The sequence below is a fragment of the Schistocerca serialis genome, chromosome 7 (assembly GCF_023864345.2).
Source record: "Schistocerca serialis cubense isolate TAMUIC-IGC-003099 chromosome 7, iqSchSeri2.2, whole genome shotgun sequence".
Classification (NCBI taxonomy): Eukaryota; Metazoa; Arthropoda; class Insecta; order Orthoptera; family Acrididae; genus Schistocerca; species Schistocerca serialis.
The window spans coordinates 371,300,222-371,319,622 of record NC_064644.1 but is presented as its reverse complement, the minus strand read 5'-3'; the positions used below and the strand labels follow the sequence as shown (position 1 = coordinate 371,319,622).

Genomic DNA, 19,401 nt, shown 5'->3' with positions numbered 1-19,401 from the left:
GCATTTCACTAAATGCAAAACAAAGTATCCCACAAATACTACATTAGTTATTCACAGTTAGAAGCAGGCACTTCATACAATTATCTGGGTGTAATAATTTTGTAAGTATATGAAATGGAATGGCTCAGTCATTAGTAATACGTTACGACAAGACCAGTATCGTTATGCAATAAAAATAACAAGTAAATAAAAGGGCACAATTTATGGAAACAGTCACTCTCTAGGAGGAAGGGACTGCTCCCAATGCATGCTGAGTCCCATCCATCTACGGAACTAGTTATTTCCCTCGCCTTATTTTACTACTGCCGGTCTTTATCTTTTACTGTGATGGATTTCCACTCTATTTATTCCATTACTGTCTTTCTAACCTTGTATCTGGTTGCCGAGGGGAGGGGTGGAATCAGAGGTGGAGTGACAGGCGCCTTTCGCCAAAAGATGAGCACTGAGTGGCCTTCGTTTGCCCACCGGCCTGCAGACTGGTCTGACCCATATGCTTACTTGTACCGTTTATTCAGCTATTTATCATCTATTGCATCAACATTGCTTTCAGTGTCTCGATTTTACGACTCCATCACAATTAGATCAAATTTCCGACTGATGTCACTAGGAGGAGCATTCAATAAGTAATGCAATACATTTTTTTTCTCGGCCAATTTCGGTTGAAAAAATATGGAATTTGTTGTGGGACTTCGTGGGATATTACCGTTCCAGCCCCTACAGTTTCAAGAAGTTCCGATAGGTTGCGGCGCTATACGTAACATTCAAAATGGTGTCTGTAACGTAGGTACGTTCCAAGCAAAGAGTTGTCATTTAGTTTCTTTTGACAGAAAACCACAGCATCGCAGATTTCCATGAGCGCTTGCAGAATGTCTACGGAGATCTGACAGTGACCAAAAGCACAGTGAACGTTGGGCGAAGCGTCTGCCATCATCGCAACAAGGTCGCGCAACCATGTCTGATCCCCGCATGCCGGCTGGCTGGCCGCACACGGCTGTGATTCCTGCAATGTTGGAACGTATGGACACGTTGAGGTGATAGACGGATCACGATCAGACACCTCGCTGCTCAGCTGGACGTATCTGTCGGTACTGCTTACATAATCGTCACTAGTTTGGGTATCCAAAGTTGTGTGCCCCTTGGGATCCACCCATCCTCCTGCAATGCTGGAACGTATGGACACGTTGAGATGATAGACGGATCACGGTCACACACCTTGCTGCTCAACTGGACGTATCTGTCGGTACTGCTTACATAATCGTCACTAGTTTGGGTATCCAAAGGTGTGTGCCCCTTGGGATGCACCCATCCTCCTGCAATGTTGGAACGTGTGGACACGTTGAGGTGATCGAAGGATCATGATCAGACACCTCGCTGCTCAACTGGACGGCTCTGCCGGTACTGCTGGCAAAATCCTCACCAGTTTGGGTATCCAAAGTTGTGTGCCCCTTGGGATCCACCCATCCTCCTGCAATGCTGGAACATATGGACACGTTGAGATGATCGACGGATCACGATCAGACACCTTGCTGCTCAACTGGACGTATCTGTTGGTACTGCTTACATAATCGTCAACTGTTTGGGTATCCAAAGGTGTGTGCCCCTTGGGATCCACCCATCTTCCTGCAATGTTGGAACGTGTGGACACGTTGAGGTGATCGACAGATCACGATCAGACACCTCGGTGCTCAACTGGACGTATCTGTCGGTACTGCTGACATAATCGTCACCAGTTTTGGTATCCAAAGGTGTGTGCCCTTGGGATCCACCCTGTAGCCCAGATCTCGCACCTTCCATCTGTTTGGCCCAACAAAGAATACACTTTGCGGGAAGCAGTACCTGGATGATGATGAGGTTATTGATGTATCACGACACAGGCTCCGGCGTCGACCAGTAGAATGGTAACATGCGGGCATACAGGCCCTCTCATTGAGGTGGTGTAACACCGTCGCATTGAACGGAGATTATGTTGAAAAATAGGGTTTTGTAACCAAATGAGCGGGGAATGACATGGTATACCGGAATCCTGAATAAAACCAACCTGCTTTCAGAAAATAAATGTTACATTACTTATTGAATGTCTCTCGTAAATATGAGGGATATGTGATACTGCTGTGTAGTCCATTAACACACCCTCTCCCACGCCTCCTATATGATCGACCAACCAGTTTTGAAATGTTTCAAATAACTCCCGGGAATTCAGCCAGGTAACACTTTCAGCGACCGCCGATATTTCGGCGGGAGAACACCCCGCCATTTTCAAGGCAAACTGCAACGGACATGCGACACACATGCAAATTTAAAACCTTGGTTCTCGGACTGAAGCAGGAAAGATAACACACACACTGAACACTAGTGCCACCAAAGATGACCAAAGTAAGAGCTATCGATGGTGAGACTACGAATTCGCAGGTGAGGTAGCATTGACTCTGTCCCTCTGTTTTTTGACAAGGGAGAGAGCCGGATTCCAAACAGAGTTTAAACAGAAACCTCCATCCCTGTTAACGAGGTCGCTCGCTAATTTAATCTCAACTGCCTCATTAATAACACTGTCCCAATAGCTGGACGTGCATGCCAACATCTCAGTGTTATTATATAACATGGGATGACCAGTATCCAAGCAATGTTCAGCAATAGCAGATCTATTTGGCTGCTGTAATCGTGTGTGCCGTTTATGCTCAGTACATATAGCTCTGACTTTGGTCATCTTTGGTGGCACTAGTGTTCAGTGTGTGTGTTATCTTTCCAGCTTCAGTCCGAGAACCGAGGTTGTAAATTTGCATGTACGCCGCCTGTCCGTTGCAGTTTGCCTTGAAAATGGCGGGGTGTTCTCCCGCCGAAATATCGGCGGTCGCTGAAAGTGTTACCTGGCTAAATTCCCGGAAGTTATTTGAAAGTTGTATACGCCTGGAGAAACTCAGGTCTCACAGTTTATTAATGATTTCGTCGTAGTTGTACAGGCCGTCCACGTGTTGTGCGCTGTGGCAGGTGGTGTACCGCGTGGCGCAGGCGTTTCTGGAGGACGAGCAGGACGCGCGCAGCTACGAGGAGCGGCCGCCCGTCGACATCCTGGGCTGCCTGCAGACCAAGTGGCCCGCCATCCGCCTACGCTGGCTCGCCGGCGCCCCGCCCTCGCTCAACTAGCATTCTCTGCTCACCATCTCATTTCTGTACTCCTAAAATAAATCCTCTTCTCTGATTATATCTCGTTTTGGTACTTTACACCAGCGACGAACTATGAGGCACAGCACTCTGCCGGATGCACCAAATATATTGCTCAACAGAAATAGGGGAACATGACTTTGGGTGTCTGCCATACTCTATTGAGCAATATATATATATATATAACCAGTTACCTATTGTCAGCGTAACAATTGGTTTGATCTCAAAAATGATTATCCCGGCTAATATTTGTCACTCTGCTAAAGAAATCTCCACATGACGTTGTGTAGAAATGTTGTCTGTAAAGCCGCGTGAGTGGCACTAAATTGCATATCATTTATCAGATTTTAAACAACTGTTTTCTCTAGCAAAAGGAACATTTAGTCACAAAATACTACCCACGCACAACACTGATGTATGTCTCCTATTAAAATATTTCATGTAAATCGCCCGAAGTAATTAGGCTTAATATATCAGCAAATAAGAAATTGATAGTACGTAACGTGCTGTGAGCACTATTTTTAAAGATTCAATCTGAGTTGAATTCTGTCTTTTAAAGTAGATTCGGGACCACCAGTGCACATTTACTTCCATTCATTTATCTCTAACAACATTTATTTTTGTTAAAATTCTCGATTCAAAACTGCCGCGGAGATATTTTTGCTAAGATGGCGGCAAACAGACGATAATCAATTTGTCTATTGTTATTCTCGATTCCTTTTATATCAAGTTAATATATTTAGATAAAAGTCTTTAAGCCTTTTGCTTTCTATTCTTTAGCATTTAAAATTATTCTCATTATACCAGCTACTAGTAAACTCCGCTGCAAATTACTAGCGCTAATGGCTGCGCTCCTAATTGCGGAGCTGAAAATTAACACTTAAAAACATTAATTAGATTGGATTACAATTGAAATAAATACAAATCCACGTCTAGACATTATAGCTACAGGTTTTCTCTTTACAGACCTCACACGTCTCACGTCCTAACAGTTCATCGGTTAGCACAGGAAGAACAACTGAACCGCAGTTATCACAGATAACAAAAAATTATTATAATTGTCGTTGTCTATGAATGTAGTTCTCTGATAATAGTTTAAATTCACACAGAAATTAAATTATTATAGAAATAATGAAATAATTATTGTCATTTTTACACGATACAGTCTTTTTTATACGTAATATCGATAATATTTGTTGAAGTTTGTACACTTAGTTCATTTTAACATCTTGTGGCTAGAACATAGTGTCGTGGATATTACAAAGCGAAGATTTCAAGACATCCAATACGCCTGTATCAAAACAGATTTAAAATACTGAACGTTCATACACATGTTCGCCTACTTCTTTTGAACAGTATAGTTTTCGTACCCAACGTAAAAGGTAATAGGAAGCGAAACTCTTACCACAGAAAAGTAGTTGCTGTTTCGAGGCGATGTGCTTGCACGCATGCAACCAGACTCGTCACAGGGCTATTGTAAAGTAAAACACAAATAATGTTGGTAACGCCATAGTGACAAATAATCATTTGTTAAAATAATGTGTGTACAAATACTGGTCTGTTGTTGTTGTGGTCTTCAGTCCTGAGACTGGTTTGATGCAGCTCTCCATGCTACTCTATCCTGTGCAAGCTTTTTCATCTCCCAGTACCTACTGCAACCTACATCCTTCTGAATCTGCTTAGTGTATTCATCTCTTGGTCTCCCTCTACGATTTTTACCCTCCACGCTGCCCTCCAATACTAAATTGGTGATCCCTTGATGCCTCAGAACATGTCCTACCAACCGATCCCTTCTTCTGGTCAAGTTGTGCCACAAACTTCTCTTCTCCCCAATCCTATTCAATACTTCCTCATTAGTTATGTGATCTACCCATCTAATCTTCAGCATTCTTCTGTAGCACCACATTTCGAAAGCTTCTATTCTCTTCTTGTCCAAACTATTTATCGTCCATGTTTCACTTCCATACATGGCTACACTCCATACGAATACTTTCAGAAATGACTTCCTGACACTTAAATCTATACTGGATGTTAACAAATTTCTCTTCTTCAGAAACGCTTTCCTTGCCATTGCCAGCCTACATTTTATATCCTCTCTACTTCGACCATCATCAGTTATTTTGCTCCCCAAATAGCAAAACTCCTTTACTACTTTAAGTGCCTCATTTCCTAATCTAATTCCCTCAGCATCACCCGACTTAATTAGACTACATTCCATTATCCTTGTTTTGCTTTTGTTGATGTTCATCTTATATCCCCCTTTCAAGACACTGTCCATTCCATTCAACTGCTCTTCCAAGTCCTTTGCTGTCTCTGACAGAATTACAATGTCATCGGCGAACCTCAAAGTTTTTATTTCTTCTCCATGAATTTTAATACCTACTCCGAATTTTTCTTTTGTTTCCTTTACTGCTTGCTCAATATACAGATTGAACAACATCGGGGAGAGGCTACAACCCTGTCTTACTCCCTTCCCAACCACTGCTTCCCTTTCATGTCCCTCGACTCTTATAACTGCCATCTGGTTTCTGTACAAATTGTAAATAGCCTTTCGCTCCCTGTATTTTACCCCTGCCACCTTTAGAATTTGAAAGAGAGTATTCCAGTCAACATTGTCAAAAGCTTTCTCTAAGTCTACAAATGCTAGAAACGTAGGTTTGCCTTTCCTTAATCTTTCTTCTAAGATAAGTCGTAAGGTCAGTATTGCCTCACGTGTTCCAGTGTTTCTACGGAATCCAAACTGATCTTCCCCGAGGTTGGCTTCTACTAGTTTTTCCATTCGTCTGTAAAGAATTCGTGTTAGTATTTTGCAGCTGTGACTTATTAAGCTGATAGTTCGGTAATTTTCACATCTGTCAACACCTGCTTTCTTTGGGATTGGAATTATTATATTCTTCTTGAAGTCTGTGGGTATTTCGCCTGTTTCATACATCTTGCTCACCAGATGGTAGAGTTTTGTCAGGACTGGCTCTCCCACGGCCGTCAGTAGTTCCAATGGAATATTGTCTACTCCGGGGGCCTTGTTTCGATTCAGGTCTTTCAGTGCTCTGTCAAACTCTTCACGCAGTATCATATCTCCCATTTCATCTTCATCTACATCCTACATCCAGGCGGCTTCCTCTTTCATTTCTGTCCCCCAATCCATATTCACCTACTATGTTTCCTTCTCTCCCTTTTCCTACACTCGAATTCCAGTCACCCATGACTATTAAATTTTCGTCTCCCTTCACAATCTGAATAATTTCTTTTATTTCATCATACATTTCTTCAATTTCTTCGTCATCTGCAGAGCTAGTTGGCATATAAACTTGTACTACTGTAGTAGGCGTGGGCTTCGTATCTATCTTGGCCACAATAATGCGTTCACTATGCTGTTTGTAGTAGCTTACCCGCATTCCTATTTTCCTATTCATTATTAAACCTACTCCTGCATTACCCCTATTTGATTTTGTGTTTATAACCCTGTAGTCACCTGACCAGAAGTCTTGTTCCTCCTGCCACCGAACTTCACTAATTCCCACTATATCTAACTTCAACCTATCCATTTCCCTTTTTAAATACTGGTCTATAGTTTAATAATATGGCGTGGAACTGAAGTGAAAGGCACCTGAACACTCACTGTTCTGAAGTAGCTCAGTGAATGTTGGCGAACTAATCAAATAGTTGTATAGTCTCGACTGCTGTCAGACTGTTTGTAGTTCAATCTCAAATAATGATAAACACTTTGACACTCGGCGTTGACTGTCCGGCGAAATTCGTTAATAGCTGCTGGGATGTAACAGTGGCGATAGTAGACAACTGTTCCGACACGTGGATGATCTGCACCAAATTGACAACTGCTAGGTGAAGAAGTGCGGCCGCTTTTATCCACGAACGGCGGTAGGTAAAATTACTATTGGTGGATGGTGTGTACTGTTTATGAGTTGTATGGCAGAAGCATCTTTACTTTCCTGTTAGCTAGAGAGCGTCTAAGTCTGAGATAGGTGTGCATTACACACTACGCCAATTAACCTGAGTAGCACATCGCACTGTCTATATTACACTGCTGGCCACCGTAAATGCAACACCCTGAAGGAAGCATCCGAATCAAGTGAAATTTACACCATGGGTTTGCAGCGATGAGATATGCAACTGATTAGAATTTCAGCGCAGACGCACATCACGCGCGCCTGTGGCGCCACCTCATAGCGCCATTTAAGACTTGGCGATTTCGACGAGTGTACGTTCGGCACGTGTGTTTACCTTGTGGTTGTTTCACAAGACGATCAGTTATGCCTCGTAGACAACAGCGAACATCGTTTGATCAAGTATCCGAGTTCGACAGAGAAAGGATAGTGGCTTACCGAGATTGTGGATTATCATACAGAGAAATCGCTAGTCGTGTTGGACGAAACCAAACAACTGTAATGCGGATATGTGACCGTTGGATGCAGGAGGGTACGACGGACCGACGTGGTCGATCGCATTCACCTCGGTGCACCACTGCACGTGCTGATAGGCAAATTGTGCGCATGGCAGTGACGGATCGCTCAGTGACATCCCGAACCATAGCACAGCACATTGCGTCTGTAACGCATCATCCAGTGTCTGCGCGTACCATTCGACGCCGTTTACAGCTGAGTGGTCTATCCGCAAGACGTCCATTGCTTCGTCTACCACTGACGCAGAACCACAGACGTCTCCGTCGCCAATGGTGTGATGACAGACGGATGTGGACGGCAGAATGGAATGACGTTGTCTTTACTGACGAGGCACGGTTCTGTCTGCAGCACCACGATGGTCGGATTCGAGTGTGGAGACACCGTGGAGAGAGGATGCTGGACAGCTGCATTATGCACCGCCACACTGGTCTTGCACCGGGTATTATGGTATGGGGCGGTATTGGATATTACTCTCGCACGCCTCTAGTACGCATTGCCGGTACTTTAAATAGCCGGCGCTACATATCCGAGGTGCTGGAGCCAGTTGTCCTTTCTTACCTTCAGGGCTCGGCCACAGCCATATTTCAACAGGATAATGCGCGACCACACGTGGCACGCATTGTCCAAAGGATCTTCGTCAATAACCAGAGTGAAGTGCTTCCCTGGCCGGCTCGCTCTCCGGATCTTCCGCTGATAGAAAACATGTGGGCCATGGTTGCTCAACGAGTGACCCAGATTACATCCCCAGCTGCCACACCAGATGATCTTTTGCAACGTGTGGAAGCTGTTTGGGTTGCTGTACCCCAGGAACACATCCAACGTCTCTTTGACTCAATGCCAAGACGTGTGGCAGCGGTGATCTCCAACAATGGCGGCTACTCTGGCTACTGATTCTGGCAGGAACCACATGTCACAGACGTCTGTAAACGTAATCATTTGATGCTTGGTCAACATGTTATCTACGAAATAAATTTTGTTGTGCTACCTCTTGTCTTTCTTGGTGTTGCATTTACGGTGGCCAGCAGTGTACATACGGGCTTCGAACTGCGAACCTTCTAAGTCAATGCTGAACCTACACCGGTGGTGTTGAGCCTCTCGCACATGAGCCAATACTTGTGGCTGTCTTTGAAGTATTTCAGTCTCGCCGTGGACTCAGGCAACAAGATTCTCCGCTGACGTTATAGGTACGCCACAGACCATACTCTTCGTACTACCCACCAGAAAATAGTCGAGAGCTGTCAGATCTGGCTACCAAGCTGACCATGGAATGTTGCAGCCACATGTCCATCCGAACATTTAGTGTCACTACATCCAATAGGGTCGGCAAAACATCTCTAATACATGTGAGGTACATCGGTCCTGTTAGTCCGTTTTTCAGTAGATATGGCCCAATGATATGGCCACCAATTATCCCTGCCCAGACGTAAATACCGACCCTGTGTAAGTGATTTCGAATCACCTGTGCCGTCTCTAGTAAACGTGCATTCAACCTTGAATAGCACCAAGTCGGGAACTGTGGCTGCAATACGCTGTTGTAAATACAAATGTGAAAACTGTACTCGTCGTGGGTAGTCCTCCTGTAATGCCTGATCTGTTTGTAGATAGTACGGATGGAGCCGATGTTCATTTACAACACGTCACACGCACTGTTTGTTACCCGTGTGCAGCGCCTGTGACACCTTCCTAGTGGTGGTGGCTGGGTGCTTTTCGAACATTGTGAGCACGTGCTCATCCAACTGTAGGGTTAGAGCCGAGCGTGGACGGCCCGCATCACGTTCTGGTACTTACCAGAGGACAGACAGTAGACTGGGGATAGGATTTGCAAGTACCAAGCACGAGGGCCCAGAACGTGGAATGATGTGGCGTATGTCGGTTTGACGTTATTGCACTGGCAGACCACACAAGGTCCGCAGTAGGACGTGCACAAGGATATGTGGAGCTATGTAGCGCATGCACAGGAATGTTATTAGGCTCAGGTCGTCCATTCACAGTACACAGATGGTTAAAGGGTTTCATACCTTCCGTATACAGACACCAAAATGAATAGGACCAAACTGTCACAACTGTTCGTTCTCATACTTCGCCGCTCTCCAGTGCCTGAGACGCGCATTTCAGGATATGGGTTCCTTCTTGAGAGCTTGTGATATTCGCTATTTTTGGCTTAATTAAAACAGCAAATACGAGTAGTTAATACTTTCAGCCAGAAGGCAAATACTTGTTTATAAAGAATGATTAATATATAATAAGGCGTCGCATGGCGACGGTGGAATTTTCTAGATAATGTAATTCGTCGTCTTTGGGCGGCAATATAAACAGAAAAATACGGATAGATATACGATCCTTCACTATTTTGTTCGCTGGAGAACAAATGAAGCCTTCAGCGCTAAGAGGACTTTTACTGTTTTTCTCGAGTAAGACGGACGCAGATTTGTGGCGGTCTGATCTAATTATTTTTACTAAATAAATAAAAACGTGTTCCGTCTAAGTTTTGAGTGAAGTGTAGGAAGAAGAACTGTTGTAACTTACCGTGACGAAGCACGAGCGACTCAAGAGGACAATGGCTATATAAAAGAGCGCTCAATGGACATGATACGGACATAAAAATCTATCGTCATTGTTATATTAAGCTTAAGGTACGATATATGTTTTAGTTATAATAAATATTTGTTCTGGGAATACTGAATCATTTAGTAGTGCTCATTCCTATCATCTCCTCAGTATTATTTTCATTTTAATTATGCATTTTGCTAATATTACAGACACCAAGATCAGCAGTCCAATGTGCGTGTTACATTGATAAAAAGAAAACTGTTTTATCGTCTTCTTGCATCAGCTTTAATATTGAATTTCCCTTTTGTGTGATGTTACAGTTGTTTTTGCGCCCTTAAGAACTTTCTGGTCCCTTAGGAAATTTTTTTGTCATAACAATAACTTCACAACCGGGTATGATCGTATCTACGATCATGAAGTAATTAGAAAGACGATAACGCAACTTCTTAATCAATAGCACGCTAGTTGTGACTGCCTCAAGCCACGCGAAACCGCAAGTAAAAACTATTCACATCTCATAATGCAATATTTTATGACAATGGTCAATCCATGATTCTTACGCCAATTGTGATTGATAAAACAGTTAGTTAAATCTCAATTTCCAACTTTCCACTGAATAGCAACATCACTTCTATTTTGTAACATCACAAGCTGCTCACTTTGCCTTTGTGCACAACATATTAAGCGTTGTCGGTGTTTTTTGGGACACCCTGTTTGTGGCGGCTGATGGTTACACAGTGGCACTACGCTGAAAACTGGCTAGCTTTTCGTCTGGTCCTACGTCACTCGCTGTTGTGGTCTTCAGTCCAGAGACTGGTTTGATGCAGCTCTCTATGCTACTACCTCCTGTGCGAGCTTCTTCGTCTCCGAGTAGCTGCTGGATCCTACATCCTTCTGAACCTGCTTACTGTATTCATCTCTTGGTCTCCCCCTACGATTTTTACCTCCTACGCTTCCCTCCAGTACTAAATTGGTGATCCGTTGATGCCTCAGAATGTAATTCAGTACCTTCTCTACCCATCCCATAATCAACTTTATTCTGTAGTACACGTTTCGAAAGCTCATATTCTCCTTTTGTCCGAACTGTTCATCGTCCATGTTTCACTTCCACATATGGTTACAATCCAGACAAACACTTTCAGAAAAGACTTCCTAACGCTTAAATCTATATTCGATGTTAATAAGTTTATCTTCTTCAGCTTGCCATTGCCAGTCTGTGTTTTATATCCTCTCTACTTCGGCCATCATCAGTTATTTTGCTGCCCAAAAAGCAAAACTCATCTGCTACTTTAAGTGTCTAGTTTCCTAATTTGATTCCCTTACCATCACCTAATTTAATTCGACTACATTCCGTTGTCCTTGTTTTGCTTTTTTTAATGTTCAACTTATACCCATCTCTAAAGACAATGTCCATTCTGTTCAACTGCTCTTCCAAGTCCTTTGCTGTCTCTGACAGAACTACAATGTTATCGGCAAACCTCAAAGTTTTTATTTATTCTCCTTGAACTTTAATTCCTACTCCAAATGTTTCTTTGGTTTCCTTTACTGCTTGTTGAGTCTACAGACTGAATAACATCAGGGACAGGCTACAACCTTGTCTAATTCCCTTCTCAACCATTGCTTCCCTTTATGCCCCTCGACCCTGAGCACTCGTAGATTGCGACTCAACTGACGTGTAGCCCGTTCTATGGGGCTATAGAGACATGGCGCTTAGCTACGTCACAACGCAAAGCAAAATGTAGAGCAGGGGTTCCCAGACGGCGGTGCACGTACAATTGTTAGTACACAACAACATTTTTCAGAGCGTACAAGCAAGCAAAACCCTAGCGATATAAGTAAAATAATTACCTTATTTTACTTTATTTTTTAAGTAAAATGAGTGTCAGGAAGCTGATAAAAGTAGCATCTCTGTAATGTGATTGGATCTTGTCCGACCGGGTTCCCGGGTTCGATTCCCGGCGGGGTCAGGGATTTTCTCTGCCTCGTGATGGCTGGGTGTTGTGTGATGTCCTTAGGTTAGTTAGGTTTAAGTAGTTCTAAGTTCTAGGGGACTCATGACCATAGATGTTAAGTCCCATAGTGCTCAGAGCCATTTAGCCCTCTTGTCCGTGATTATTGGAAAGTTTTCATGCCGCTTTGCAACTACTGCCAACTTTTGTAGTGTACCAATGTGCGGTGCTGCAGTAGTCGTTACGCAGTGAACGGTTTGTTGTTGGTATTGTCGCTTATTTGGGGACGCCACGTTAAATGATGTGATACGAAGAAAGCTTGCGTCTGAAACCGGTGCATGCGTATCACAACGAGCTGATTCTTGAATGCTATTACTGTGACGTAAAGTTTAATTTGATTGTGAGACTTACACGCGACTGTGTTTAAGTTAACTATGGAGCGATTTTTAAGAAAGAAAGCTCCTCCAACCTCCAAGGATGCAGTTATAAATGTAACTGCAGTTATGATGGAAGGTACTTACAATCGAGCTTTACATTAAAGGCTTGTATAGAAACCAGTGATAACATAATTCTCCAAAGCGGTGTGTACCTATAAACCCATTCAAATCACAGTATGAAGTCTCTTTTATTAAAAGAGAACTCTTGAGCTAGTTCGCAGATCTACTGACTTCTATCAAACGAAATCTGTGGTCTATAAAAAAAGAATCCAAATGCGTGGCCCTTTGTGCTCCACAGGCTACAGGCTGCGGTGTGCTGTGACATTACAGCGGCCGTCAAGAAAATAGGCATCGCGGGGTCATCTGATCGTCTTACAGCATTGGCAGTTTATGGTAATTTCAAATGTTAACAAAAAATCCGAAAAAACGTTAGGCATCTATATTTATAGTCTAGAATATGATGAAGGGCTTTCCAAAAGAATATTCATGCCAGCTGCTACGAAAAAATAACAAATACTGAAGTTACAAGAAATGTCGAAGAAAAATAATTTTTTTTTTCAACCTGTTCATAAAACAGAACCACTGACATATTTCGACTGAAAAAAATATATGAACATTCTAAAAGTTTATAGATGCATGAGATGCAATTTGTTTTCGTGAAAACATGAAATTATTCTGAGATAAAAAATAAAATACCATAAGAGCTGTGAAACTGTTCCGCATGTATAACGAAAAATGACGTCACTGATGAATTAGCGTTCTGTTGGACCTTGTAGAAACTTCCAACGAGAAAGTTGTTAACAAAACTATAAAATTAATTATGGTAACATTTGAGGCATCATTATTGTATTATGTCACGTATGGACGCATCCTATTTGCGAGAGACTCAGAGCGCGTCAGCGCGAGATTACATGTGTGCCCCATCAGGATTTTTGTTCTGACTGTTCTCCTTTATACGGCCGCTAATATTCCCCACCTCCAGAATATTTTTTTTTTTTCAGCGCTTACTGACGCTTCGTCATCGCACCCATTACTCAAATGGTCGATATACACTATACAAAAGTAACAGTATGTACTTTCAGGGCACTAATTCCGTTGAAGTCGAACAAAACATGTTTGTGCGTTGGTTTTGTGAAATCCAATTTTTATCGAAGCATACTACAAGACTATTGTTCTCAACACACAACAAGCGCATTCTACTCAAAATTTCGTTCTTGCGACTACGATGCTTCTGCATTCCATTAAAAATTTTCATCCCCCATTACAATTTTTGAATAAAAAACTAGGTAAGCAGAGAGAGATGACAACGAACGGACGTCTCTGAGCCAGAATAACTAATCTTTTCGCCGAGATCTCCCTGTATTTTTCTATTCGCCAGATACTTTTTATCTGTCGTAGAATCTAAGTACAATCCTACGAACTAACTTTTTGTAAAAATCGTCAAATTCCATAGACATATCCGTTTTCATTTACATGCTTTTTCTTGGAGAACCAATACACATGCTCAAGTCTAGCGAGTCTGTCGACTTTATTGCATTGTTAATATCGAATACAGTCGATCCGAAATACTATAAGCTTTAGTTGTCATCTTATGAACTTGTGCAAAATGTATGTTAATCCTGGTTTCTTCATTATTAGCCAGATCAGTAAAAAACAAGTACATTCGATGCGACAGTTTTAGACTGTTTTCGAATGTCTTTTTGCCCCTTACACACACCAACTGAAATGGCACAACACTTAGGTCCTTTCTCCTGTATTTCGCACACTACTAAACACCATTCAACGGTAGACGAAACTACATATGTCGCTGACCTACTGCACTGTTAACAGTGCGGCGACGAAGCTATGAAGTGGGCAAACCACAGCACTTGAGCGCCTGGGGACCGCAGGCAGCCGGTGTGACCTTGAGATGTGTAATTTCGTGACGGCCACTCTTGTTGAGGTAATGTCGCCTGTGTTCAGCAGCTTTCGCCAAGCTGTGCGAAGCTTCTGTTTCGTATTCCGCAGCGGAGTGTACACGCGGATTGATTGTGCACCTGCAGAGCGCTAGTAGTAAGTGGGGGACAGGTAGGGAGAAATGTTCCTGGTTTTCGCACAAAGAATATCGTTAGGGTATTAAAAGTGCACATTCCTTCAACGTATTTCCCACCCTGACTCATAGCTTCTCTAATTCATTCAAAAAGAAATAATGTAATGGACGGTCAAGCCAATTTTCAACAATGTATTTCAGGGAACCTTAGTAATGAAAACCGTCGACTGTGTTTTCAATATCATTTAGTATACCACCTACATTGTGAAGTCACAGAATCATCAGGACTTCAGTTCCAACGCAAATTCCTTCTTTGCGATTCAGCACACCAGAAACACGTCTCTCTGTGAATTACAGTGCATTCCAAATTGCCATTTGTGAAACTGTGGTGAAATATATACAGAATTACAGAAGAATATACATAACACTTATAGTATTCCTTCGTATACTGCCATTCAAAAAACTTCGTATTGTCCGACTAGGATCATGTAACTACTTAAGTTTTTCTTCTTTCTATGATGGTTCCTATTTTTCAAGTACTCCACCCATCTCCTTCCCAAGTTGTCTTTCCTTGTTTGCCCGTGTTGTTCCTGATTTTTATTTCTTGTGCCTTCAGAAAAGTCTCCAAAGAAGTTTAGACCTCACTTTGCCACCACTTCTGGTATTTTATGCATGTTTTCTCGTGTCCTCTCGTTACTTCTCATTTTCCAGCAATGTCTGGTTTGTATTGCCCCCACTATTTGTAATAATCCGTCATTTTAATAATCCATCCTCGGTTTTTTGTAAACAGTATTTCTGTATGGTTTCTTCAAGATATTTAATTTTACTAGCTCACTCTATCGAACTTAGTTCTGCTTCTATCTATTACGATAATTTTTTGTATTTATCATTAATCTTGTTTTTTCAATTGAAATTGAGACCGGCTGTATTGGCTGTTCTCTCCAGAAACTTTATTTGATTAACTGCATCTGTCAGACTTTTGTGGAAGTGTTGCAAAATCATCTTCAAAACTCAAGCAGGTTACTGTAATCCCTTTTGACCTCCTCCCTAGAAATATATGTTCCGTTTTTTATTTTTTAGCTACAAACACCAGACCCTTACATTTTTTTCTAAAGCACAATTTTATTTCAAATTGATGAGATATTTATCCCATAAATTTCAGTTTAGATACTACATTTGTTAGTATCGTTATATGGACCGCCCTCAAACTATACCAGTTTGTCCAACAAACTGAAAGAAATCAGTTGTATCTGGTCTCATGGAACCATGACCGATTTATTTCATCGTGATTATGTTATTTAATAGCTGGTAGGATGGCATTAGATACTGAAAGTTTCCATCACACAACAGCTTATATCATAGATGTTTTGGAGTGAGAAGTTTGACCCAAAATAGTCCTCACTTTCATTCAGGAGGTCGTTCCGAAATTACGTGGACAAACTGCAGTGATCGGTAGTTGTCACACCAAATTTTCTATTAATTTAGGATGTATTATCGATTTTACAGACGGTGGACATGTACAAGGGATGTGCGATAGGTTAATACATTTATGGCGGTGGCGGAGCTGGAAGCAGTGGAGTTTGGAGACAGCTGTAGGATATCATTCTCGAAAGTAAGGTGTTCATCGTGTGATATTGTGGTGTAGGGCATACAGCAAGTTGAACGTTTACTCACAAGCACGTGCTCGGAGAAAGTGGGGGTTGAGTGGGAGGTGGGTAGTGGTGGAGGGTGGAGGCAGCTGTAGGACAATCCAGCAGGATAACACCCTCAGAAATATATAAAGCAAATAAATACCTTATATTCTTCCTCTCCAGCAGCTTAGCGCAGACTGAGTCATTTTCCCATCAGTTCACAAGTGAGGAGGAGAAGTAGGGGAAGGGAGAGTGGAACACCCTTGCCTATGGGTATGAGGTGCGAGTGTTACAACAGGAGGTCACCACTTCAGAGCGAGAGGAGGTATCAACTATCAAAGAACGCCGCAGTCCCTGGACTGTGAGATCAGAGGAAGTCAACATCTGGTATCATTCCTCAGGAGAATTACTTTGGGGGCCGGCGTGTGGGCAGTCACAAAAATTTTAGGTTGGGCCTGCTGTCGCGATACTCTCTGGGCGGTTGTATTGTGAGCTACTGCTCAGTAGGCATTTGGCTGCCATCGCAGTCGCGTATGTTGCATTTGTTATAGGCAGTACATGGAGGAGGGTGCTTGTATTCTCAAATGTCAGTGCATTCAAGACCTCAGATATATTTATTGCTTTGGAGAGTGTTTTTTTTTCAAAATTTCAAAACTTGATTTGCAAAATGTAAGTGTGATTCTCATGTGTGTGTTGCATTATGATTCATTGTTTATAAATAATGTTTTTCACCTCAATTATTATGTTAATTAGACCAGTGAAGCATTTTCAGTCACTTGTGGTAGCATATTTTGGACCATGATCTGTGTGTGTTTGAAGCACCAGGGCTGTAGAGTAACTGTCAGTTCGGTTTTGAGTGATATGTGAATTTTAATGGATGATCTGATCTTTTTCTGCCAAGTGGATGAAGGAGAAACGTTAAGTCGTGGTCAGTTTTTTAAGTGAGCACTTTTCCCTGCAAAATAATCAATTTGATGAGGTATTTCCCACCAAGTATGCAAATGAGCTGTGAGGATCAATTCACTTGAGTCTATCAATCAAAAGTGTACCAATATTTCAAGAATGGGATGGGATCGAGGCAATAAGGTTTTGACCTAAGAGTGGAGGTACTGCAACTGAGCTATTTCCCGCCATATTTTTATATCAAAAGGGTTTCAGTGTTTCCAGGAGGGAATGGGGAGGGATGTGGGCTGGAGAATTTCCCAGAAGGGGAAAAGTGGCTCAGAACAGAACTGGGTATGGCGTGCAAAAAAAGTGTCCTGGGATTGGCATCCCTTTTCCCAGAGGAGTAGGGAAGGGGGAGGGGTGGGGGATTTTTCATGAGGGCAGATTATTCCCAAAGGGTCATAAATCAACCCCAAGGCGATCATAAATGAATTAGCATAACAACAGGGTAAGTGGAGGGGGAGGGTGATAATTTGCCCCTGGATGTATGCTTGCCCCTGAATGTGTGCAAGCCACACAGACAATATTCACCAGCTCTTTGCCCCAACACTCAAGAACAGCAAGACCTCAGTGAGACACAGCGACTGAGCCATCTGGCAGTATCATTTTAGGCGTGACACTGGCTGGAAATATACTGTTTGCTGGACATTTTTCAAGGATTGGGAAAGAAATCGGTTGTGTCCTTCGAAAAGAACCATGCCAGAATTTGCCTGGGGCTATTTAGTAAAAGCAGGAAAAACCTAGATCTGGATAACCAGACATTTTCCAAACTTGCATCCTTCAGTTGTAACATGATGAGTGTGACATTTTGCGTTGATAACCCCGCTACAGAACTGAGGCACCAGAGATGTCGAGTGATGTTCCCCATTTAGTTGTTAATGGAGACTGCAGGTATGTTGCTTTGCAGTAAGAGAACAAAAAAGACGTGTAGAAGCTGAGCAACCACCACCATAATATTGTTGTCAAAGCAATAAACTTCGCCTGTGGTAGGCACAAACAGTTGGACTGAACCTTCTCCCATCTCAATAATATTAAGGACTGTGATATAGTATATCAGCTGAAGAAAGGTCTGCTTTTAATTCTAACCGATCTTTTCCTTTGCCTTTCCACTAATGTAGAAACAAGACAGATGCCTGTGAAACTCCCTCAACGTAGCTTCTTCTGCGTGATCTTTAACTACACGGAGAAAACAATTAACGACTTTGTATTGACATGAATATTTATCACATAGATTTAGTTAGAACATCAAAAAAAGAGTTTTGCATCACGGTGGTTCTCAGAACTCCTGAATATAGAAGTTGACTGTGGATATTGTATTACAGACACAGTCCCTTTGACTGTTCAGAGATGTCACTAAAGCCGCCCAAAAATGTAAACAACCATGCATGAGCAGCGCCTGTTAGACGGAGGGGGTCCTGCAGCTGATCAGTTCCAGTTATTCCACCAGAAAGAAGCTACACGGCTCGTATTTTCTGTAGTTCAACCATGCCTAGACGATCAGTACCGCAGTTCGATAGAGTTCGCATTGTTACTTTGTGTCAGGAAGGGCTCTCGACAAGGGAAATGACCAGGCCTCTCGGAGTGAACCAAGACGATGTTGTTCGAACATCGAGGAGAGACAGGAACTGTCGATGACATGCCTCGCTCAGGCCGCCCAAGGGCTACTACTGCTGTGGATGACCGCTACCTACGGATTATGGCTCGGAGGAACCCTGACAGCAACGCCACCATGTTGAATAATGCTTTTCGTTCAGTCACGGGACGTCGTGTTACGACTCAAACTGTACGCAATAGGCTCCATGATGCGCAACTTTACTCCCGACGTCCAGGGGAGGTCCATCTTTGCAACCACGACACCATGTAGCGCAATACAGTTCGGCCCAACAACACGCCGAATCGACCGCTCAGGATTGGCATCATGCACTCTTCACCGATGAGTGTCGCATATACCTTCAACCAGACAATCGTCGGAGACGTATTTGGAGGCAACCCAGTCAAGCTGAACGCTATAGACACACTCTCCAGCGAGTGGAGCAAGGTGGAGATTCCCTGCTGTTTTCGGCTGGCATTATGTGGGGCCGACGTACGCCGCTGGTGGTCATGAAAGGCGCCGTAACGGCTGTACGATACGTGAATGCCATCCTCCGGCCGATAGTGCAACCATATCCGGCAGCATATTGGCGAGGCATTCGTCTTCATGGACGACAATTCGTGCCCCCAACGTGCACAGCTTGTAAACGACTTCCTTCAGGATAACGACATCGCTCGATTAGAGTGTCC

General features: G+C 42.9%; 1 protein-coding gene across 1 annotated transcript in view; it reads left to right on the top strand.

The window, feature by feature from the left end:
• LOC126413095 (ubiquitin carboxyl-terminal hydrolase MINDY-3-like) overlaps nucleotides 1-3,141 on the top strand; it is a 117,119-nt gene extending 113,978 nt beyond the window's left edge. Inside the window, exon 7 of the mRNA XM_050082990.1 lies at nucleotides 2,986-3,141. Within this exon, the coding sequence (XP_049938947.1) occupies nucleotides 2,986-3,141 (156 nt within the window). The remainder of the gene's footprint in view (nucleotides 1-2,985) is intronic.
• Nucleotides 3,142-19,401: the final 16,260 nt, after the last annotated feature.